General features: G+C 26.6%; 1 protein-coding gene across 1 annotated transcript; it reads left to right on the forward strand.

The window, feature by feature from the left end:
- The first annotated feature begins 482 nt into the window (after positions 1 to 482).
- Positions 483 to 22713, forward strand: LOC142223809 (uncharacterized). The gene is made up of 5 exons (XM_075293658.1): positions 483 to 1079; positions 13806 to 13900; positions 19971 to 20262; positions 22118 to 22264; positions 22333 to 22713. Exons 1-5 carry the CDS (start codon positions 854 to 856, stop codon positions 22482 to 22484), a joined length of 912 nt encoding a protein of 303 aa, XP_075149773.1. The 5' UTR covers positions 483 to 853; the 3' UTR covers positions 22485 to 22713.
- The last annotated feature ends 3528 nt before the right edge of the window (positions 22714 to 26241 follow it).

The following is a 26241-nucleotide window of genomic DNA, read 5'->3' on the forward strand; positions in this document are numbered from 1 at the left end:
TCGAAATTTTATATCTATAGAAAATTTTGTCAAAATTTTATTTCTATAGAAAATTTTGTCAACATTTTATTTCTATAGAAAATTTTGTCAAAATTGTACTTCATCATTATTTTCATCGGTTATAATATATGCAAAGTATTGTAATTATTCGAATTTAACTTTAGATTATTACATTTTTAAAACTAATTTTTTCCAATATTTTGTTTTCGTTTTTTTTAATGTAAACATAATCCCTGTTTGAAATATTACTTCCAAATCTAGAGAATTCAAATTTAAATTTAATGCTAACTGTAATTTTTTCACATAAAAGCTTTAACTCTATTCAAAAAAAGTAGTTTTGTAGTAATCCACACACAAGAAAAGCTTTTTATTCGACCATCTGAAAAGCTCTTGAAAACTTTAAGCTTAATTTAGCCAAAAATCATATCGACATAAAACTTTAAAAACCTAAGCAAACGCATAGAAAAAGGCCCATTCAAGACCAGAAGTAAAGGCGAAAAACAACAAAAGGCTAAGAAAAACGAAACTCAATTTTATAAGAAAAAAATACTTAATGTTTTTGGTTGTTTAGTTAAGGCTTTATAAAGTATAAAAACTATAAATAAACCTGAGCAAAGAAACATTTCAAGATTTGCCACAGAAAAGTGAACACCAAGAGTGCAAAGAACTTAGAAAAATAAAAAAGAAACAAACATTTTGAAATAAATCCAAACAAATACAGAAAATTATATAAAAAGAAAAATACAAAAGAAAATTTAAAAACAAATAATAATAAAACAATAAATAATTTCAAGTGGAAGTGAAAAAAATTATTATTGTTAAAAAGTTGTATTTACAAAAATTGTTCAAAAAAATGCAATTGTTGATGTTGCAATCATCATTGGCCATTATGGCCTTAATTGGTAGTTCCCAGGCAGCAATTGCCTCAATACCAAACTCTCAGGAATTTGCAACATCAACATCCTCTCTAGTCAATGTTGATGGTTTATTAGCATTTCCTAGTGATCCAGCATCAGATACAGTCTTAAGTGGCGAAAACGATGAACGTCAGGCCAATGGTCAAGATAAATTTAGTACAAGTGAGTGTGGTAACTGGAATATATGAAAAATAAAATTAAAAAATGAAAATCGTGACAAGATTGGGAGGGGGAAAACAAAACACAAAAAAGGAACAGGAAATATATGGCTCCAAGGCGTGTTTTGTATGTGTGCCCAATTTATCCTCCCATTTGAATAGAGGAACTCATATTAACTAAAAACAAATGTGCTAGCTGTTTTATTTCCTTTACATAATATCAAATGCAGTTATTTATTTCTTTATGTTTGTGTGCCACGATTTTTTTTGTTATTGTGGAGGAAACTGAAAAACCACTTTTTTGTGTTTTTGTTGTTTTGTGAGGAAAATTTCAGGTTTTGTGGTTTAGTTTTACAAAAGGTTGTAATATGAAGTGACTTTTTTCATCATCATCATCAAAAAATGCACAAAAATACTTCGAGAAGTAATCCAAGAAAATAATTGTTGCATATTTGTTGAAGACATTTAAGCTAGTTTTACATGTTCGTTACTCATAGCCCATTCATTCGAAATGTCACAAAAATTTTAAAATTGTATTAGGCAAAGTTGTTGCAAGCTCCTAAGAAAACTGGCTGAGCATGTGATGTGTGGAGTAATTTTTTTATGCTGAAGACTCCAATGAATCAATTAAACAAGTATCTGTCTTAAGTCTTTTGATTTCATCTGCCTCAGCATATTCGTATTAATTTGATAATTGTGTAAATCGACAAAGTATTGCAAATTACATTTTTCCTAATGGAGGTAATAATTTTTCTAGTAAATGTCACATGTTATAAATGGGGGAAATAAATACTAAATAGAATACGAAAAGTTCATTTGTTGGTTAGACACAAAAGTCTTACACCAATATCGCAATTCCCATGAAAATATTTGATATTCTTATAAGGAGGTCATTCGCAATTTCCATGAAAATTTGTTATATTCTTATAAGGAGGTCATTTAAAGTTAAATTAAATTTTTAATAATTTAATAATTATTTATTTATCAAACTAGATGGTTTATAGCTCAGTTGCAATAGAAATAAAATTAAAAATTAAAAAAAATCTTAATTTTAAAAAATTTTGTTGTCAAGTCCCCCAAAGATGAGGCTTTTACGTATGCAAATTTTTTCAAACAAACGTAAAAAATTTGAACAAATCATTAAATCGCTTATCGTAAATTCAGATTTATTTTATTGAAAAGAAGGGGGGAAATTTTGTTTGTGTAAAATTTGGTTTCGCAGGAAATTTTTTTTGTTCTTTGGATAGATTTAAAATCCCAATAAGTTCTGAAGTTCTGATAAGTTCTGAAATGACTGAAAAGCTTTTGAAATTTTCAAAAAAAAAAAAATGTCTATAGAAAATTTTGTTAAAATTTTATTTCTATAGAAAATTTTGTTAAAATTTAATTTCTATAGAAAATTTTGTTAACATTTTATTTCTATAGAAAATTTTGTTAAAATTTCATTTCTATAGAAAATTTTGTTAACATTTTATTTCTATAGAAAATTTTGTTAAAATTATATTTTTATAGAAAATTTTGTTAAAATTTTATTTCTATAGAAAATTTTGTCAAAATTTTATTTCTATAGAAAATTTTGTCAAAATTTTAGTACTATAAAAAATTTTGTCAAAATTTTTTTTTATTACTATATAAAATTTTGTCAACATTTTATTACTATAGAAAATTTTGTCAAAATTTTATTACTATAAAAAATTTTGTCAAAATTTTATTTCTATAAAAAATTTTGTCAAAATTTTATTTCTATAAAAAATTGTGTCAACATTTTATTACTATAGAAAATTTTGTCAAAATATAATTAATTAAAAAAGTTGAATCAAACTAATTTTTAAGTGATTATTTTCGAAAATTCTATTAAAATTATAAATGGTGAAATTTTTTCTATGAGCACGCAAAAAAGTAGTAAAAATATTATTTTTGGACCCGGAAGTGGTGCCAAATTAGCGCAGAAGCAATGAATTTAATATGGGTTTGTCATAGAATGGATGTCCACACGTTCAACAGCCACTGCTCTGAATTTGCACCACTTCTTAAGGTTTGATCCAAATTCAGTGTTTTGGATGTAAATTAAAAAAAATTGTGATAATTTGCCAAACAAAAATTTTCTTAATTTTTTTTTTTATGATTTTAATGCATTTTAACGTTTATCTGAAACATTTGATCTCAAATAATTAAAAAAAAATCGCATTTTTTCTAGCAAAGATTTTGCATGTTTTCGAATAAATTTAGATAATTTGTTCCATTTTATTAATTCTTACTCTGATATTAACCTACTTGATGGGAGCCACCGTGGTGCAATGGTTAGCATGCCCGCCTTGCATACACAAGGTCGTGGGTTCGATTCCTGCTACGACCGAACACCAAAAAGTTTTTCAGCGGTGGATTATCCCACCTCAGTAATGCTGGTGACATTTCTGAGGGTTTCAAAGCTTCTCTAAGTGGTTTCACTGGAATGTGGAACGCCGTTCGGACTCGGCTATAAAAAGGAGGTCCCTTGTCATTGAGCTTAACATGGAATCGGGCAGCTCTCAGTGATAAGAGAGAAGTTCACCACTGTGGTATCACAATGGACTGAATAGTCTAAGTGAGCCTGATACATCGGGCTGCCACATAACCTAACCTACTTGATACAACAAAAATTTAAATTACCCATTAAAAATACGAAAACCGCGACGTATAAAAAATGTTATTAAAAGAACTCCCTGTGTGGTTAAAATAAAGAACATCTGTGAGAGGAAATTTTTGGAAGTGTTTTTTTTTAAATTTAAACCGATGCCCAGATTTGACCTCCGGAGCTCTTGGAAGAGCAAAATTCATCCGATCCGGTTGAAATTTGATACGTGGTGAAATTTGGTACATTGCGCTAGTATATGACCGCTACCAACCATGCAAAAATGGGACCATATCGGTCTTTAGTTATATATAGCCGATCCCCAAAAATAATGTACCAAAATTTTATTACTACACTCAAAAAAAAGTGAACTCACTATTTCACTAAAGCCAATTTAACTATATTTTAGTTCATGAAATTATTATATTTGGAGAAAGTTTCATTTACTCTAATAATTTTTTGCGTACGTTAGTTAAATGAACTAAAAGACGGGAAAAAATTATACACAAATGAAGTAAAAAGTTTTACTAAATTCGTACTTCTCACAAAATAGTTCATTATTTCTTAAAATTTGTAAATTTTACTACAACAGCGTCCATCATGAACTTCGTATGTCACTAAAGACATTCTTGCAATTTTGAACTCCAATTTTTTCCTTCAAACTACAAAATTTTCTTTAAAAAGTGAAAAAAATTATTTATGTCTAATAAATTTTCTTGAATTTGTCGAAAAATATTTACTTATTTTTGTGATATCGGCGTGATGCCAGCGCTTGTAATACTGTTTAGTTAAAAATTTCTAAAACTATTCAAAATTTTCTAAAATTAATCAAAAGTTTTCATCCTGGTGGGTTCACTGTTTTTTCAGTGTATAGAAAATTTTGTCAAAATTTTATTACTATATAACATTTTGTCAAAATTTTATTACTATAGAAAATTTTGTCAAGATTTTATTTCTATAGAAAATTGTGTCAAAATTTTATTTCTATAAAAAATTTTGTCAACATTTTATTACTATACAAAATTTTGTCAGGATTTTATTTCTATAGAAAATTTTGTCAAAATTTTATTTCCATAGAAAATTTTGTCAAAATTTTATTTACATATATACAAAATTTTGTCAAAATTTTTTATAGAAATAAAATTTTGTCAACATTTTATTACGATCGAAAATTTTGTCAAAATTTTATTACTATACAAAATTTTGTCAAGATTTTATTTCTATAGAAAATTTTGTCAAAAGTTAATTTCTATAAAAAATTTTGTCAAAATTTTATTTCTATAAAAAATTTTGTCAACATTTTATTATTATACAAAATTTTGTCAGGATTTTATTTCTATAGAAAATTTTGTCAAAATTTTATTTCCATAGAAAATTTTATCAAAATTTTATTTCTATAGAAAATTTTGTCGACATTTTATTACTATACAAAATTTTGTCAAAATTTTTTATAGAAATAAAATTTTGTCAACATTTTATTACTATAGAAAATTTTTTCAAAATTTTATTACTATACAAATTTTGTCAAGATTTTATTTCTATAGAAAATTTAGTGAAAATTTTATTTCTATAAAAAATGTTGTTAACATTTATTTATACAGAAATTTTGTTAAAATTTTATTACTATACAAAATTTTGTCAACATTTTATTACTATAGAAAATGTTGTCAAGATTTTATTTCTATAAAAAATTTTGTCAAAATTTTATTTCTATAAAAAATGTTGCCAAAATTTTATTACTATACAAAATTTTGTCAAGATTTTATTTCTATAGAAAATTTAGTCAAAATTTTATTTCTATAAAAAATTTAGTCAAAATTTTATTTCAATAACAAATTTTGTCAACATTTTATTTATACAGAAATTTTGTCAAAATTTTATAACTATACAAAATTTTGTCAACATTTTATTACTATAGAAAATTTGGTCAACATTTTTTTACTATACAAAATTTTGTCAAGATTATTTTATTTCTATAGAAAATTTTGCCAAAATTTTATTTCTATAAAAAATGTTGTCAACATTTTATTTATACAGAAATTTTGTCAAAATTTTATTACTATACAAAATTTTGTCAAAATTTTTTATAGAAATAAAATTTTGTCAACATTTTATTACTATTGAAAATTTTGTCAAAATTTTATTACTATACAAAATTTTGTCAAGATTTTATTTCTATAGAAAATTTTGTCAAAAGTTAATTTCTATAAAAAATTTTGTCAACATTTTATTATTATAGAAAATTTTGTCAAAATTTTATTACCATAAAAATTTTGTAAAGATTTTATTTCTATAGAAAATTTAGTCAAAATTTTATTCCTATAAAAATTTTTGTGAATATTTTATTTATACAGTAATTTTGTCAAAATTTTATTTCTGTTCAAAATTTTGTCAAGATTTTATTTCTATAGAAAATTTTGTCAAAATTTTATTGCTATAGAAAATGTTGTCAAAATTTTATTTCTATAGAAAATTTTGTCAAAATTTTATTTCTACAGAAAATTTTGTCAAAATTTTATTTCCATAGAAAATTTTGTTAAAATTTTATTTCTATAGAAAATTTTGTCAATCTGAATTATATACGTATTTAATCGGCCTTTTTGTGTTTAATATATACCCCGTATGGAATAGCTTACAATTGAGAAGACGCTGTTAAAAAGATTTAAGATACCTTGCTATCGGCAAGTGTTACCGCAACCCAAGTAATTCGATTGTGGGCAACAGTCTTTAGTAGAAGTTTCTACACAATCTATGGTGGAGGGTACATAAGATTCGGCCTGGCCGAACTTACGGCCGTATATACTTACGGTTGTATATATTTTTTATGATTCTTTAAAATCCAAAAACTTATGACTCATTAAATGAATACTCTGAAAATATACTTGATGTTACAAAAAGAAGAAACTAAACAAACTTCAAAATAAATTATAGCACTTGTCAAAGAAATAACCACCAGACCAGCTAAAATGTTTAGCAAACTCAAGACACTAAAACATACAGCTCTTTGTATACCACGAGTGCAGCTCAACAAAACTGAAATTGATGTAGGTCAGTTAGCAGTTTTTTTGTATACTTCTTTAGATCAAACCTAAGGCTATGGATAGTAAAACAGAAACAGTAAAAAACAAAAGACCACAAAAGCTTCTAAAAAGTCATAGACTTTAAAGACAGCTGTTTGTTTTTTTTTTGTTTTTATCTGATTGTGTTTGTATTTTGTGTGAAAATCGAAGCCGGTTCCTACTATAGACGGTGGATAAGTAAACATATACAAGCTTCAAGTTACGCTTGAAGTTTCAAGCAAACAATCGTTTTTTCGTGTTGTTGTTGCTGCTTTTGTTAAACTTTAATGTCGGTGGCCTGAGTAAAGACAATATTGATGGATTTCCTTCAAAAATGTATCATGATTTTCGTAATCTCGGTTAAGGTATTTGTAGAGCTAATCAAACTTTATATGCAATTAGTAAATATAATAATTATTTGTTTTGTTTTTTAGAGGTTTTATGGTTAACAATGTTCATGGAGGAGTGTTTTACGTATTACGTGTATACTCGTATTTAAGGCTTAATTTCTGAATCTGAATCATTTCTAGATACAAGTGATCGATCAGTGTTAATCAATCTCAATAAGGTGTTAAAAAAATGTGATGAAAAGTAATTTGTCAATAACCAAAAGTCTGCTTGTGGCCAAGGGTATTGAATTCCATCTATATACTATAACCTTCAATGAAAGAAATAACCATATGAGTGTGTATGAGTGTGTGCGGGGAAGAAATAGCAAAATTTGTTTTTTCAATCAATCCTTATAAACAAAAGACTTAAGACACATACACCATCTCTCTTTCCTACATTCACTTAGTGCCCACGATTATGGCTTATTCACCCCAAACTATTCACACTGGTTTACTAAACTTCTTTTTCTGATTTCAACTCTTTGTTTACTATGCTTGAATAGCAATTCATATCTTCTTTATAGCATGCTAAAGTCTTGTTTGTTTTGCAGACAACGACGCTATCAAATATTAAAGAAGTAACAACATTTCTGATCTTGACCCAAATATTTTATCATTTTAGCGCTTGGCAAATTTTAAACAAGAGAAAAAAAACTAAATAATAGTATTTATTGTTCGAATACTTCCATTGAACTCTTAACGCTCTAACATGCTATCAAATAATAGTAATAAAATTTAATAAAAACCACAGCCCACATATGAACCTCCCCCACTATGAATATTTGAACAATTCAAATTATAATTGTCCAATTTTTATAATTGAAATGTTTTTTTTTTACTAAATAAAATAAAAATTCCAGTGTTTGCTATAGGTTTAAATGAATGATATGCGAACATGTTTGCCGCAAACATTTCATGAATAGCACACTCAGGAAAATGTTAACGAATAGACAATTGCACTTTCTTTTATTTCATGAAAATTAATTCAATTTAGTTAAAATTTATATTAGTTTCTTACATACACTTAAAAAAACGCAAAGATACACATCTTCAATTAAGAATGGTGCTCTTGATCCCGAGAGAAAGATGTGGCTTTTTTAAATCTAGGCTCGATAAAATTAACCCTTACATGCACAAGATCACCGATTCCTCCGATAAAATATAATATGCAAAATGGTAAAACATCTGCATACCACATTAAAAAAAATTAAATGTTTTTTTTTTTTTTTTTTTTTTTAAATAGTGGTTGCATCTTAAAAAATACAGTGCATATTAAACTAAGTTTTTATTTAAAAATAAACAATTTAATTTAAATGGAGAATAGAGATATTTTTTCACAATACAGATTTTTTACCAAGATTACTTTCAAATCTGGTAAATATTATTTAACTTCAAATTTGCAGTTTTTTGAATTTGTGGTAAAAATTTGATTTTCATTTTTGACTGCAGATTACTCAGAATTACTACAAATTCTTTAAAATAAGTATATTATACCCTGCGTCACACTGTGGAACAGGGTATTATAAGTTAGTGCATATTTTTTAAAAATACCGTTATGATGTTTTAAATGCAACAAATTTGATTTCATGGAATTCGGTCAACATTTTAAGATATAAGTTTTTTTTTTGGTTGTGTCTTAAAAGATACAGTGCTCATTTAAGGGTTAAAATAAGTCTTAGCTTAGATATGAAGCACTTTTGTCTTTAATCCAAAGATCTGTAAAATAAAAGAATATCTCCCATATTCAAAAAAAGTTAAAATTACCTTGAGGCACGGATATCACTCGTGCCAAAAATAATATAGCAAAATTTGAAGAACATTTTACCAAAAATGTACGAAATTAAAAAATCTTATTATGAAGTTTATTGCTCAAATTTTTAGTATCAACAAGTGTGAATTATGAATTTATATAATGTGAATGTTGAATTTATAGAAAGTTTTGTTAAGATGTTATTCCTGTAGAAAATTTTGTAAAAATTTTATTTCTGTAGAAAATTGTGTCAAAATTTTATTTCTATAGAAAATTTTGTCAAAATTTTATTTCTATATAAACTTTTGTCAAAATTTTATTTCTGTCCAAATTTTATGTATATACAAGATTCTTTTTAAAGTTTTATATCTATAGAAAGTATTGTCAAAAGTTTATACCTATAGAAATTTTTTTAATTGGTTATTTCTATATAAATTTTGTTAAATTTTTATTTGTATAAAGAATTATGTCAAATTTTATTTTTATAGAAAATTATGTCAAAATTTTATTTCTATAGAAAATTATGTCAAAATTTTATTTCTATAGAAAATTTTTTCAAAAATTTATTTCAATAAAAAATTTTTTCCAAATGTTATTTCTATTGAAAATTTTGTCAAAATGTTATTTCTATAGAAAATTTTTCCAACATTTTATTTCTATAGAAAATTTTGTCAATTTTTTTTTCGAAAATTTTATTAAAATTTTATTTCTATAGAAAATTTTGTCAAAATTTTATTTCTATAGAAAGTTTTGTTAAAATTTTATTTCTATAGAATATGTTGTCCAAATTTTATGTATGTACGAAATTTTTTCAAATGGTTATTTCTATATAAATTTTGTTAAATTTTTATTTGTATAAAGAATTATGTCAAATTTTATTTCTACAGAAAATTATGTCAAAATTTTATTTCAATAGAAGATTTTGATCAATTTTATTTCTATAGAAATTTTTTTTCAAAAATTTATTTCTATAGCAATTTTTTTCAAAAATGTATTTCTATAGAAAATTTTTCCAAATGTTATTTCTAACATATATAAAATTTTGTCAAAATAAAAAAATTATAGAAAATTTTATCAAAATTCTATTTCTATAGAAAATTTAATCAAAATTCTATTTCTATAGAATATTTTGTCAAAATTTTATTTCTATAGGAAATTGTTGTCAACATTTTATTTCTATAGAAGGTTAGGTTAGGTGGCAGCCCGATGTAACAGGCACACTTAGACTATTCAGTCCATTGTGATACCACATTGGTGAACTTCTCTCTTTTAACGGAGTGCTGCCCGATTCCGTGTTAAGCTCAATGACAAGGGACCTCCTTTTCATAGCCGAGTCCTAACCATTTCTATAGGAAATTGTGGTCAAAATTTTATTTCTATAGAACATTTTGTGAAAATTTTATTTCAATATAGATCGAAAACCTTAGTTGTTGGTACCTTCATTTTTTGTGTTTATTTGCATAATTTATTATAATTTTAAATAAACTAATAATAATAATACTAATAATAATAATAATTTATTTCAATACAATATTTTATCCAAATTTTATGTCTATACAAGGTTAGGTCAACATCTTATATCTATAGAAAGTTTTGTCAACATCTTATATCTATACACCCAGAGAAGGAATATGATCACCTCAATCATGTTTTAAGAGCAAAATGTTATTTTTGGGTGGTGACCATGTAATATAAGTTAGTGCATATGTTTGCACCACCCAGAAGGAGACGAGATAGACACATAGTGTCTTTGGCAAAAATGCTCAGGGTGGGCTCTTGAGTCGATATAGCGATGTCCGTCTGTCCGTGAAAACATTTTTGTAATCAAAGTCTAGGTCGCAGTTTTAGTCCAATCGACTTCAAATTTGGCAAAAGTATATGTTTTGACTCAGAATAGATCCCTATTGATTTTGAAAGAAATCGGTTCATATTTAGATATAGCTCCCATATATATCTTTCGCCCGATATGGACTAATACGGTCCCAGAAGCCAGAGTTTTACCCCAATTTGGTTGAAATTTTGCACAGGGAGTAGAATTAGCATTGTAGCTATGCGTGCCAAATTTGGTTGAAATCGGTTCAGATTTAGATATAGCTCCAATATATAGCTTTTGGCCGATTTACACTCATATGACTACAGAGGCCAATTTTTTGCTCCGATTTAGTTGAAATTTTGCACAGGGAGTAGAATTAGCATTGTAGCTATGCGTGCCAAATTTGGTTGTAATCGGTTCAGATTTAGATATAGCTCCCATATATAGCTTTCGGCCGATTTACACTCATATGACCACAGAAGCCAATTTTTTGCTCCGATTTAGTTGAATTTTTACACAGGGAGTAGAATTAGCATTGTAGCTATGCGTGCCAAATTTGGTTGTAATCGGTTCAGATTTAGATATATGTCTCATATATAGCTTTCGCCCGATTTACACCACAGATCCAATTTTTAACTCCGATTTCGTTGAAATTTTGCACAGGGAGTAGAATTAGCATTGTAGCTATGCGTGCCAAATTTGGTTGAAATTTTGCACAGGGAGTAGAATTAGCATTGTAGCTATGCGTGCCAAATTTGGTTGAAATCGGTTCAGATTTAGATATAGCTCCTATATATATATGTTTTTCTGATTTCGACGAAAATTGTCAAAATACCAACATTTTCCTTGTTAAATCGCCACTGCTTAGTCGAAAAGTTGTAGAAATGACTCTAATTTTCCTAAACTTCTAATACTTATATATCGAGCGATAAATCATAAATAAACTTTTGCGAAGTTTCCTTAAAATTGCTTCAGATTTAAATGTTTCCCATATTTTTTACTAACATTGTGTTCCACCCTAGTGCATTAGCCGACTTAAATTTTGAGTTTTTAGATTTTGTAGAAGTCTATCAAATTCTGTCCAGATCGAGTGATATTTAAATGTATGTATTTGGGACAAACCTTTATGTATAGCCCCCAACATATTTGACGGATGCGATATGGTATCGAAAATTTAGATCTACAAAGGGGTGCAGGGTATAATATGGTCGGCCCCACCCGACTTTAGACTTTCCTTACTTGTTTTCTATAGAAAATTCCATTAAGAAATGTATCGACCTTTGCGTCTTCTTTTCTAAGCAACATTTACATTGGTTTTTATGCCAAGAAATCTTTGGCTTCAAAACAATATTTGTTGTCGGTGCAAATACTGGTATTTATTCATTTAGATGGTTTAATCCTCAGTAACATTTCTAATTATTTCAGTATTTTCAATGTGCCACAAAATGTCAACCACTTAATCTAAATTGCAAATAAATAAAATGAGAATTCTGAAAAATGTTCATTAAATTCTTTAATTATAATTATCAAAAATTAAGTTAATTGAAACAAATTGATATTAAAGTTAATAAATGAATGTCATTATATTAAGGCGATGACGATATAATTAAGGCGGTCTAACCGAAATAATACCTTCAACTCAAAGTTTATAATCCATACCATAAAATCACAGAAATACTCTTGATTATTATTTCATGAGTCTGCATTTATTTCTTATTTCTGCACCTTATATATATTACAAATGCTAATAATATCATATTTTTTATTATACATTATACGGTATGAAACCATCTTCTTCCTGTTTGTATTTTATTTATATGCTTTTAACATGTTTTTTGTATCTTCTTGTAAAATTTGCATGTCTAATTAAATTCATAGTTTCAAATATTTTTAATTCCCGTTTGAACTTTAATGAGCAAATTAACGACAATCTATTGTTGCAAACAAAAAAAAATTTTTTGGGCTACATTTGTTATTTGATCAACACCTTGAAATACTAATCGATGACCCAGAGGCAATATCCCAACGTTAATCTATAATCTCATTAATGATAGTATAGCCATAAAATAGTTTGATACATTTTTGGCGATTTAATTAATTAAAAATCAATTTCCTTTACTATGGCATTTTAAAATATTCTCAATTATTTATTAATTGTTTGATTTAATTGATGGAGATTGTTTGGATTTGATGAAATATGCAATTTTCATTTGGTCATTGTTAGAAATATAATGAGTTATCTAATTAATGTGGATTAAGTAGAATATGTTGTCTAAACTGTCTATTTTACAATTGAAATAAAAACAATTAATTAAAAGATTGTCCTGTGTTGTTGGAACACGAACAAAGTTGGGAGGAAATTTTTTGATAGTTGTGCCTTTAGAACAACTTCCACATTTTTTTGCTGGGAGATTAATAACAAAAATTGTTCTAACTAAATGAAAATTAATTAAAAAAAATATAATTTACCAAATAAAATGGAATTTTTTTATAATGATTTAATTTACAATTATGTACGTTTACCTTTAACAATTACCATGGCATTGAACTTTCGTGTTACAGTACCGGTTGTCTTTGCATGCAACATAATTATATATTCAATGGCAAACAGTTACAGAGCTACCGTTTTGATTTGATGAATGACTAAATTTTAAATACTCCATTCAAAACACAAAAAAAAGAATTATAGACCACATGAGCCAAAGGCCAAAATACCCCCAGAGTAATATGAAATGCCACAAACCATGACCTACGTCACAAAACATTTGAATGCGGTATAATTAAGAAGAAATGAAAAAAACGAATCCAATAGAAGATGTACAGGTTAAAATATGAGATTTCCAACTCTGCTTTTGCTTTTGTGAACATTGATTACAACAAAGTACAAGTTTAAGGTTGTCACCTTTAAAAACCTGAGATGGGTTTAAGGTTTAAACGTTTTTCTAAGATCATTTGTAGATAGCCTTTAATTATGTCAAAAGATAGAATGGGAGATTTTGTAAACACTTGTGTCTTAAGTCTTTTGTTTATCTTTGATAGTAGGAATTTCAGTAATTGTTTCTCAAAATGTTTCGTATCTAATTTATTTATTTTTTTTTATAATTTCAGATAGTGGCCTAAACATAACACCTTGCTCTCTAAGTGATCCCAATAAAAATGAATGCATACGTGGTCTGATATCAACAGTATTACCACAATTAAAGGTAAGTGTTAATGGAAATGCCTAATACTTTAGGGGGTCATTTTATGTAATGAAATAAAATTTATGTTCGAAGTGATGTGTTTTTGGGTATAACCGGGCAAAAAATTTCCTAACTTTTTAAAGCACTAGTCTAACAGCAGTGCTTACCTAAGTGATATAATTTAAGCTTTACTTTATTTTTTGGTAATAGAATAAACGAGACCCTATATGTATTTGTCAAGCAGATATTTCGCTTTAATTTTCGAACAAAATCAGCAGTTTGGTAAGCTCTTGCTTACGTAGTAAAAATTAACGCAATTCATCTCAAAAGCAATAAAGGAAGTGTATCTTGAGATATGCCGTAAATAGGGACATCTCAGCAGAAAAGAAGGCTTTAATCGAAAAAAAAGTAATTGGCACGGTTTGAGACCAAAATAATCTATCAACATTTGGAGAAAATTTTACCAAAAAACTACCAAATGAAAAAATCTTATTTTCCAAAATTTTATTTCTATAGAAAATGTTGTCAAAATTGTATTTTTGTAGAAAATGTTGTCACAATTTTATTTCTATAGAAAATTTTGTCAAAATTTTATTTCTACACGCAAAAAAATAATTCTTTCCTCCCAAACGAAATTTTAGACAAATAAAGTTCGTTTCTCATTTGCTTTTCGCTGTAAGGAAGTGTATTTGGAAGAAAAGTATATACTTTTTGTGATAAACGTTTATTCTTTTCCAGGATGTAAAAACAATTTCATAAAGACAAACTCAAAAAAAAAATTTTTTTCTTGCTAATAGCATTTTCCTTCACATCTTTCTCACATCCACGAAGTTTTCAGTTCTTAACACCTTTTCCTGTAATACCAACAATGTAGAAGAAATTATACGATTTTATATATTTAAATTTTTTTTTTACCTTTCGCCTGGACGGAGAATCGAACCGCGAACCATGCACTTTGTAAGCCAAAACACTAACCACTGAGCTATGTACCTATTATGGTCATCAATAGATAAATATCCATATAAGTTATATTTATATAGCATAGCTTGCGGCGCCCACGAACCGAATAAACAAAGTTTATTTAACAGAAACAAACATTTAGTTTGGCACCGTGGATCAGTGGTTGCTACGTCCGACTTGCATGCCAAGGGTCGTGGGTTCGATCCCTGCTTCGACCAAAGTTTTTTTTTTTTAACATATATTCCAGATATGTTCGGAAGATTTCGAAAAAATGTTCAACATTACATTGTAGTATATTAAATTTTGAACTGTAAAATGTGTCTTATTAAAGACCTAAATTCAGAAAAGAACAGTGTTTGATATAAACGAAATGGACTGTGTTGTTGTTTCAAAAATAACTTTTTTATTGAAAAAATAAAAACTTTGTAACAAACGAATTTTTTTGGTGATAAAAGTTTAAAATTTTCGAAGCAATTCAAAAAACTCTAACAAAAGAAAAACGTTTTCGGTACACGTTTTCCAAACGTTTTTTTTCTTTGCGTGTATAGAAAATTTTATTTCTATAAAAATTTTGCCAACATTTTATTTCTATAGAAAATGTTGTAATATTTTATTTCTATAGAAAATTTTATCAGCATTTTATTTCTACAGAAAATTTTGTCAAAATTTTATTTCTATAGAAAATTTTGTCAAAATTTTATTTCTATAGAGAATTTTCCCAAAATTTTATTTCTATTAAAAATTTTGTCAAACTTTTATTTCTGTAGAAATTTTCTGTCAAATTTTTATTTCTATACAAAAATTTTTCAAAATTTTATTTCTATAAAATTTTGTCAATTTTTTTGCAATAGAAAAGTTTGTCAAAATTTTATTTGTATAGAAGATTTTGTCAAAATTTTATTTCTTTAGAAAAAGTTGTCAAAATGTTGTCAAATCTTTATATAGAAAATGTTGTCACAATTTTATTTCTGTAGAAAAATTCTGTCAAAATTTTATTTCTATAGAAATTTTTTTTCAAAATTGTATTTCTATAAAAAAAAACTCTGTCAAATTTTATTTCTATAGAGAATTTTCCCAATATTTTATTTCTATAGAAAATTTTGTCTAATTTTTTTTTCTATAGAAAATATTGTGATATTTTATTTTTATAGAACATTTTGTCAAAATTTTATTTCTATAGAAAATTTTGTCAAAATTTTATTTCTATAGAAAATTTTGTCAAAATGTTATTTCTATAGAAAATTTTGTCCAAATTTTACTTCTATAGAAAGTTTTGTCAAAATTTTATTTCTATAGAAAATTTTGTCAACATTTTATTTCTGTAGAAAAATTCTGTCAAAATTTTATTTTATATAAAATTTTTTTTCAAAATTTTATTTCTATACAAAATTCTGTCAAATTTTATTTCTATAGAGAATTTTCCAAAAATTTTATTTCTATTAAAAATTTTGTCAAATTTTTTTTTCTGTAGAAATTTTCTGTCAAAATTTTATTTCTATACAAAAATTTTTCAAACTTTCATTTCTATAAAAAATTCTGTCAAATTTTATTTCTGTAGAGAATTTGTCCCAAAAATATATATAGGAAATTTTGTCACAATTTTATTTTGTCCCAAAAATTTTTTTCTATAGAACATTTTGTCAAAATTTTATTTCTATGGAAAAATTTGCCAAATTTTATTTCTATGGAAAATTTTGTCAACATTTTATTTCCGTAGAAAAATTCTGTCACAATTTTATTTCTATAAAATTTTTTTCCAAAATTTTATTTCTATAGAAAATTTTGTCACAATTTTATTTCTATAGAGAATTTTCCCAACATTTTATTTCGATAGAATGTTTTGTCAAAATTTTATTTCTATAGAAAATTTTGTAAATTTTTTTTCTATAGAAAATTTTGTCAACGTCTTATTTCTATAATTTTTTTATTTTATTTCTATAGAAAATTTTGTCAGAATTGTTTAATCTATAGAACATTTTGTCAAAATGTTATTTCTATAGAAAATTTTGTCCAAATTTTACTTCTATAGAAAGTTTTGTCAAAATTTTATTTCTATAGAAAATTTTGTCAACAATTTTATTTCTGTAGAAAAATTCTGTCAAAATTTTATGCTTATAGAAAATTTTTTCAAAATTTTATTTCTTTAAAAAATTCTGTCAAATTTTATTTCTATAGAGAATTTTCGCAAAATTGTATTTCTATAAAAAATTTTGTCACAATTTTATTTCTATAGAAAATTTTGTCAACATTTTATGTCTGTAGAAATTTTCTGTCAAAATTTTATTTCTATACAAAAATTTTTCAAAATTTTATTTCTATAAAAAATTCTGTCAAATTTTATTTCTATAGAGAATTTTCCCAAAATTTTATTTCTATAGAAAGTTTTGTCAAAATTTTATTTCTATAGATATTTTCTTTCTATAGAACATTTTGTCAAAATTTTATTTCTTGTTGTTGTTTTTTTTATTGCAGCTTAAAACCATACATTGACTAAACTACAAGTGTAGATTAACCAACAGAGGAAAAGAATGTTTGTCAAATTTATTTGGGCAAAGCCCTATAGACTGCAAGATTGTTGGGTGGACGCACGTTTCGGAATTACCACATTCCTCATCAACATCCTCTACTGGTAGCAAAACTATCAACCAATTATCAGAATAAATTCAGGCAGTTCATTAAACCCAACAATGAACCACACTTGAACCTTCCGAAAAATGGCTTTACATTGATAGCCGGCTTATGCCGAAATAAATTCGAAACAAACATATCTCTTTTCCTATGACACTGTCAAATCATCGATTTGAGTTCAGTTGGCTGGGCTTATTTTGAGCGTCTTCTCTTCTTTTTCCATTCGTTTTGTTTTGTATTGTTGGTTTTGTTCTTTAAGCATTGTTGTTGTTTTTTTATTGCAGCTTAAAACTATACATTGACTAAACTACAAGTGTAGCTTAACCAATAGAGGAAAAGAATGTTTGTCAAAAAAAACATTTCTATAGAAAAATTTACCAAATTTTATATCTATGGACAATTTTGTCAATATATTATTTCCGTAGAAAAATTCTGTCACAATTTTATTTTTATAGAAATTTTTTCCAAAATTTTATTTCTATAAACAATTCTGTCAAATTTTATTTTTAAAGAGAATTTTCCCAACATTTTATTTCGATAGAATGTTTTGTCAAAATTTTATTTCTATAGAAAATTTTGTAATTTTTTTTCTATAGAAAGTTTTGTCAACATCTACAATTTTTTTTATTTTATTTCTATAAAAAATTTTGTCTAAATTTTATTTGTGTAGAAAATTTTGTCAAAATTTTATTTCTATAGAAAATTGTTTCAATTTTTTTATTTCTATAAAAAAAAATCTGTCAAATTTTATTTCTATAGAGAATTTTCCCAAAATTTTATTTCTATAGAAAGTTTTGTCAATTTTTTTTCTATAGAAAATTTTGTCAACATCTTATTTCTATAATTTTTTTATTTTATTTCTATAAAAAATTTTGTCAAATTTTATTCACATTATTTAGTTCAAGCCGAACTAAGCAAATATAATTAAAATTTTATTTCTATAGAAAATTTTTTCAAAATTCTATTTCTATAGAAAATTTTTGTCAAAATTTTATTTCTATAGAAAATTGTGTCAAAATTGTATTTCTATAGAAAATTTTGTCAAAATTTAATTTTTATAGAAAATTTTGTCAAAATTTTATATCTATAGAAAATTTTGTCAAAATTTTATTTTTATACAGTGTACTCGCGGTAACGTGAACACCGCATAACGTGAACAAACTACTCCGTAACGGTGAAAAACATGAAATTTTACGTTAAAGGCAGATCTAGTTTGGCTTTTTCGTGAATTTTAATTATTCATTTAAATTGCTTTATAACTACATACCTACTGATATTTTTTCGATCTCTTTTTTTTTTAATTTTTTCATGAAATTAAATTAAGTTTTTAATTTTACTAATAACGAAATTAAGGACTATGACGCTAGAACGTGTAAAACTCCCGAATATGGCAATTTTTTGTTCGGAAATTCGCTGAAGTTCGCTAACGTGAATATTTTCGCTATCGTGAACTCTCTAGGTTTTAATTAGTTAACGTTACCTCGAGTGCACTGTGCAAGATTTTGTCAAAATTTTATTTCTTTAGAAAATTTTGTCAAAATTTTATTTCTATATCAGTGCTCCTTAGTTGGAGAGGAATAATTTGTAAAATCTACCAAAACATAAAGAATTCTACCAATCTACCAAACAGTAAAAAATATACCATTTTGGTAGAATTCTATCAACTGTGGCAACCGTGGTAACTAGGTCAGGCCAGGAGAAGTGTGACATAGTGGGTCAGAGATTTTGACTATTTGTAGATATTTAGGAACTTTATGTCCATATTCTCATGGGTGTCGTTGTTGTAATTTCAGAGGGTTTTCATTTTTCTGGATTACATGGAAACGACTAAATGTATTTGCAACGTTTTTTTCGATTTTTTATATATACTTTTAAAAAAAGAAGCACAAAGAAAAAAATGCATTTTTTGAGTATAGGTATAAAAGTGGCCACATTACAATTGAAATATCTCAGAAAACACTTAAGAATAAAATTTTTCCTCTTTTGATGCTGAGAAATAGCCAAATTTCCTATATTTTGATGTATAATTGGCTATTCATCTTGGAGGTGCTCAATATTTAAAACACATGTTTTGTTCAAAGTACACGCAAAAAACAATGAACCCACCATGAACGAAACTTTTGGTTAATTTTAAAAAAATTTAACTTAACTTTTTACGCACGCTGATGTCACGCCGATATCAAAAAAATTGGTAAATATTTCTCGACAAATTAAAGAATATTTGTTAGATATAATTTTTTTCACTATTTAAAGGAAATTTTTGTAGTTTAAGGGAAAAAATTGCAGTTCAGAATTGTAAAAATGTCTTTAGTGACATATGTAGGTTCAAGATGAGCGCATTATTGTGGGAGACACGAATTCAGTAAATCTTTATGCTTAATTTGTGGACAAGTTTTTCCGTTTTTAGTTCATTTAAATGTTGCGTGATATATAAACTTTTAATTTTTTTCTTTTAACTTTTCTTATAATAAAATTTCTTTTTTCTTTCGATTTTTATTTAAAGAATGATATACCTGAATATGGAATGAGTTCATTGGATCCCTATTTTTATACTCGTGGTATTTTCCGTTATGCCAATGATGGCATTCAAGGAGGACTTTTAATTAAGAATATGCAAATTCATGGCATATCGAATTTACAAGTGAAATCTTTTATTGGAAATTTCACTGACAATAGCCTAATTGTTAAATTGGGCATGGAAATTAAACAACTCAAAGCTGATGGACAATTTAAGGCTGATGTGAAATTCGGAGGTTTACGTTTGGTACCCAAAGGACCCTTCAATATTACAATAGGTAAGTAAAGGAAGAGCAAAATTGTAATAAAATAGAAATAAAAAAATTTATAAAGACCACAAACAAATATCACCAAAATATTTCGTACTTAAAAAGTTTATTTACGTTTATTTAGATTTAGTTAAGAATCAATACCAAAATCCTTAAAGGAAGTTCAAAATCTTTGGATCCAAGTAAACTTTTTTTTGAGTGTATATTTTATGTCAATCGCATAATTAATTAGACATAAAATATGTAATTGATTAAAAAAATTATTTATTTCTTAAACACTTCCAATTAATTTTAATTAATTGATTCAATAAAAATTTTAATTTATTTTTGTCAAGACTCAATTTATTACACCCTGCGCCACACTGTGGAACATGGTATTATAAGTTAGTGCATATGTTTGTAACACCCAGAAGGAGACGAGATAGACACATGGTGTCTTTGGCAATAATGCTCAGGGTGGGTCCCTGAGTCGATATAACCACGTCCGTCTGTCCGTATGTCTGTCCGTCTGTCTGTGAACACATTTTTGTGATCAAAGTCTAGGTCGCAATTTAAGTCCAATCGCCTTCAAATTTGGCACATGTTCCTAATTTGGGTCAGAATAGAACCCTATTGATTTTGGAAGAAATCGGTTCAGATTTTGATATAGCTCCCATATATATCTTTAGCCCGATATGCACTAATATGGACCCAGCAGCCAGAGTTTTATACCGATTTGCTTGAAATTTTGTACAAACATAACACTTAGTCGTATAGTCAAGTGTGCAAAATTTGATTGAAATCGGTTCAGATTTAGATATGGCCCCAGAAGCCAGACTTTTGGCCGAATTTGGTTGAAATTTTGCACTAGGAGTACAATTAGTAGTATAGTCAAGTGTGCAAAATTTGATTGAAAGCGGTTCAGATTTAGATATAGCTCCCATATATATCTTTCGCCCGATATGGACTAATATGGTCCTAAAAGCCCGAGTTTTGGCCCAATTTGGTTGAAATTTTGCACAGGGTGTAGATTTAGTATTGTAGCTATGCGTGCCAAATTTAGTTGAAATCGATTCAGATTTAGATATAGCTCCCATATATATCTTTCGCCCGATATGCACTTATATAGACCCAGAAGCCAGAGTTTTATCCCGATTAGCTTAAAATTTTGCACAAGGAGTACACTTGGTCGTATAGTCATGTGTGCCAAATTTGATTGAAATCGGTACAGATTTAGATATAGCTCCCATATATGTGTTTTTCTGATTTCGACAAAAATGGTCAAAATACCAACATTTTCCTCGTTAAATCGCCACTGCTCAGTCGAAAAGTTGTAAAAATGACTCTAATTTTCCTAAATTTCTAATACATATATATCGAGCGATAAATCATAAATAAACTTTTGCGAAGTTTCCTTAAAATTGCTTCAGATTTAAATGTTTCCCATATTTATTTTTTACTAACATTGTGTTCCAACCTAGTGCATTAGCCGACTTAAATTTTGAGTCTATAGATTTTGTAAAAGTCTATCAAATTCTGTCCCAATCGAGTGATATTTAAATGTATGTATTTGGGACAAACCTTTATATATAGCACCCAACGGATGTGATATGGTATCGAAAATTTAGATCTACAAAGTGGTGCAGGGTATAATATAGTCGGCCCCGCCCGACTTTAGACTTTCCATACTTGTTTTTATATTGCGGTATTGTTTTATTTATTGTAATATTACATATTTGTTAATAATTGTTGTAAATTTAGATTGAAACAGTAAAAAAAAAAACAGTCAAAAAATTTATTGGATCGATTTTTGTTTTTTATTAAAAAAAAAATGGTTTCTGTTTAAATTTTATTAACGATATTTTCTATTTAATTTAATTCACAGATAATATTAAAGCTGTGGCCTTAACTGATGGCAAATTGTTGACCACTGAATCGGGTATGAGATTACAATTACAACGTTTAAATGCCAATGTAGCTGTTGGTAATGCCAAAATCATAGCCAATGGTATTTTCTCAGATCGCAATTTAAGTGAGTTTTTATTTTGTTTTTAGTTTTATTTATCATCTAATTTTTATTCGTCTTGTTACTTTTTTTAGATACTATGATCTTGAATTTAGTTAATGAAAATCTTCCTGAAATTACCCGTGTCGGTATACCAGCTACCCGTGAACAATGGGCTCCCATATTGGTGGAACACATTAATAATTTCTTTGCCAATGTTCCTTTGGAGAAATTCCTAATACCTTAGACAAATTTTACGCACATACAAAACCAAAAATTCTCTAATTTAATAACTCACATTTATTTGTTCTCTCCCACCCACACCCCCACAAAATTTCACAAAATATTTTTACATCTAATTTATAGTTAGGATTTTAGTATTTAAGATATCATTTTTTTTTTATAATAAACACAAATTGTTCTTTATTTATTATTTAATAAAAAAAAAAATACACACAAGACAGAGATACAAATTATTAATATATTGAAATAGTCTTTTGGTCGCTTTCTCATTCATCGATTAGATAATAAGCCAGCTTGTAGAAAAATATTTGTAGGCGTATTTGCTGTTTTATCGACCCGATACAAGCATTTGTAGGGATAGTGATTAAATTTGTGGCATATTTTTAGGGTCCACTGATTTATGTTGAAGCTTTTCCCATTATGTTATATCATAGTTCCCATATTATCAGAGGAGCTTTTTAATGGGCATGTAGCATATTTTTAGGGGTGTTTTGATTTATGCACAAAACGTATGCTAACGTAAATATTAAAACAAAGTTTTAGGAGACAAAATTACGGTTACCACTCGAGCCAAAAATAATCTACCAAAATTTGGATCAAATTTTAACAAAAAACCACCAAACAAAAAAAAAAATATTTTGTCAAATGTTTATTTCTATAGAAATTTTAGAAAATTTTGTCAAAATTTTATTTCTATAGAAAATGTTGTCAAAATTTTATTTCTATAGAAAATTTTTGCAAAATTTTATTTCTATAGAAAATTTTAGTAACATTTTATTTCTATAGAACATTGTATCAACATTTTATTTCTATAGAAAATTTTGTCAAAATTTTGTTTCTATAGGAAATTTTTGCAAAATTTTATTTCTATAGAAAATTTTGTCAAAATTTTATTTCTATAGAAAAATTTTCCAAAATTTTATTTCTATAGAAAATTTTTGCAAAATTTTATTTCTATAGAAAATTTTGTCAAAATATTATTTCTATGGAAAATTTTATCAAAATTTTATTTCTATGGAAAATTTTGTCAAAATTTTATTTCTATGGAAAATTTTGTGAAAATTTTATTTCTATAGAAAATTTTGTCAAAATTTTATTTCTATAGAAAATTTTATCAACATTTTATTTCTATAGAAAATTTTTGCAAAATTTTATTTCTATAGAAAATTTTGTCAAAATTTTATTACTGTCGAAAATGTTGTCAAAATTTTATTTCTATAGAAAATTTTGTTAAAATTTTATCAACATTTTTTCTATAGAAAATGTTGTCAAAATTTTATATCTATAGAAAATGTTGTCAAAATTCTATTTCTATAGAAAAATTTTGTCAACATTTTATTTCTATAGAAATTTTTGTCAAAATTTTATTTCTATAGAAAATTTTATCAAAATTTTATTTCTATAGAAAATTTTATCAAAATTTTATTTCTATAGAAAATGTTTTCAAAATTTTATATCTATAGAAAATTTTGTCAAAATTTTATTTCTATAGAAAATTTTTGCAAAATTTTATTCGTATAGAAATATTTTGCAAAATTGTATTTCTATTGAAAATTTTTGCAAAATTGTATTTCTATTGAAAATTTTTGCAAAATTGTATTTATTTTTATAGAAAATTTTGTGCGTCTTAGTTGGAGAGGAATATTTTGCAAAAGCTACCAAAATAGGAAAAATTCTACCAGCCTACCAAACAGTAAAAATATATCATTCTTGGTGGAAGTCATCCAACTGTGGCATATGTGTGTGTGTGATTTGACTAAGTCAGCGTTTCTTAAAAAAATTAAAATTTGTGGAACTTGGGAAATATATTTATGTAAGAGCTACATGTAGTCTAACTACAATCGGCTATTACTTCAATATTAGAAATTTGAATAACATTAGTTAATAAATAAGAGTCTTATGGCCAAATTTGGAAAATCTAGCGATTCATATATATGGGAGTTATATCTAAATCTGAACAGGTATGAATGAAATTTTCCAGGTTTGGTTGATACAACAGAAAGTTATCTTGTGCTACAGTTTGAGATCGGTTACTAAATAAGGCTATTATGGTCAGAAATAAAGTTATAAGGGGGAAATTTTTCAAAATCGGGCGATACATATATATGGGAGCTATATCTAAATCTGAACCGATTTCGATGAAATTTAGCACACTTAAAGTGTGGTCAATTGGATAACCTTGTAGCAAATTTGATGCCGATCGGTTAGTAAATGAACGCAATCCGACCCCATTTATCGAAATCGGGCGATACATATATATGGGAGATATATCTGAATTTGATCCGATTTTTTCCAAATTCAATAGCGTTCGTCCATGTATCAAAAAAACGCCACGTACAAAATTTAGTCAGAATCGGTTAATAATTGCGACCGGAATCCTGCGAACAACAAATACATGGGCGGACGGATACCAAGCGCTACATCGACATGGCCATTTTAACCGCACAGTAATACATTCTTAATATTTTTGGGAATGGTACGAAAATTTTCTTTTGCTTTAGTTCACATTGAACTTTAATACTGAGGTTAAATTTAGCATCAGTTTAACTACAAACATTTTTTTTCGGTGTGGGACTAAATATTTGTCGTTTTTGTCTTAATCGTCTAAGCGTAGAACCAAATCAGAGAGATCGGCAAAACATGGACCGATACGCATCGTATTCGGTACACCTATTTGAGGACCTAAAATACTTTCAACTTTTCAATTTCAGGCAAATCGGATAAAAATTGTGGCGCCTAAAAAACCAAAATGTCAAATAGGGAAACCCAAAAAAGTTTTCGAGCCAAAGTTGTTGCTTTTTTAACATTTTCGAAGATTCATGTCCTAAAGTTAAAGAATACAATTTTTGAAACAAAGATGAAAATCTTTTTATTGAGCGCATATGAATCGATTTCCCTATTTGACATTTTGGATTTCTATTTTTCTTCCTTTTTTATCCGATTTGCCTGAAATTGAAAACTTGGAAGTATTATACAAAATATTATAGACAATTTGTTTCAAACAAAAAAAAAACTTGAACTGCTTGCAAACGAAATTGTATTCAGGAAGTGAAAAAAATTAATTTCGTGTATTAAATTTTTTTGAATTTGTCAAAAAATACTTATTTACTTATTTTAGTGATATCGGCCTGTAATCGACGTTTGTTATACAGTTTAGTTAAAATTTTGCCTACACCAAGAATTTCCTTCCTTGTGGTTTCCTTAATAAGACTTAAAACGATCCCCTAATTTTATTGCTTGATTATTGTAAATAGAACTGTAGTTAGATGTACTAAATATAGACCTCATGTAGACTTTACAGTTTGGTTATCTAGAAATCTCAAGCCAAATTTTTGGATAATTTTTCATAGTAAATAACAAGGGTTTTGAAATATTTGTTGAACCCATGCCATGTTAGGAAATCAATTGGTAGTTTGTTTCTTAAGTCTTTTGTTTCCAGCGAATACTAAGTCGACTCGCAATCACGGTTGCCACAGTTGGTAGAATTCTAGCAAAAATGCTAGATTTTTTATTGTTTGGTAGAATGGTAGAATTCATTATATTTTGGTATATTTAGAAAATATTCCTCTCGAACTAAGAGCTACTTCATAAATTTTCTATAGAAATAAAATATTGACAACATTTTCTATAGAAATAAAATGTTGACTACATTTTCTATAGAAATTAAATTTTGACAAAATTTTCTATTGAAATACAATTTTGACAAAATTTATTTTTGTTTGGTGGTTTTTTGGCAAAAATTGCTCCAAATTTTGGTAGAT

This window comes from Haematobia irritans, chromosome 2 (assembly GCF_050003625.1).
Source record: "Haematobia irritans isolate KBUSLIRL chromosome 2, ASM5000362v1, whole genome shotgun sequence".
Classification (NCBI taxonomy): domain Eukaryota; kingdom Metazoa; phylum Arthropoda; class Insecta; order Diptera; family Muscidae; genus Haematobia; species Haematobia irritans.

Bases quoted from the DNA above. Each gene is read 5' to 3' on its own strand.
- LOC142223809 (XM_075293658.1), top strand. From the start codon at position 854: ATGCAATTGTTGATGTTGCAATCATCATTGGCCATTATGGCCTTAATT. The intron at 13,901-19,970 runs GTAAGTGTTAAT...TTTTATTTAAAG, and splicing joins CAGTATTACCACAATTAAAG to AATGATATACCTGAATATGG. The intron at 22,265-22,332 runs GTGAGTTTTTAT...TACTTTTTTTAG, and splicing joins TTTCTCAGATCGCAATTTAA to ATACTATGATCTTGAATTTA.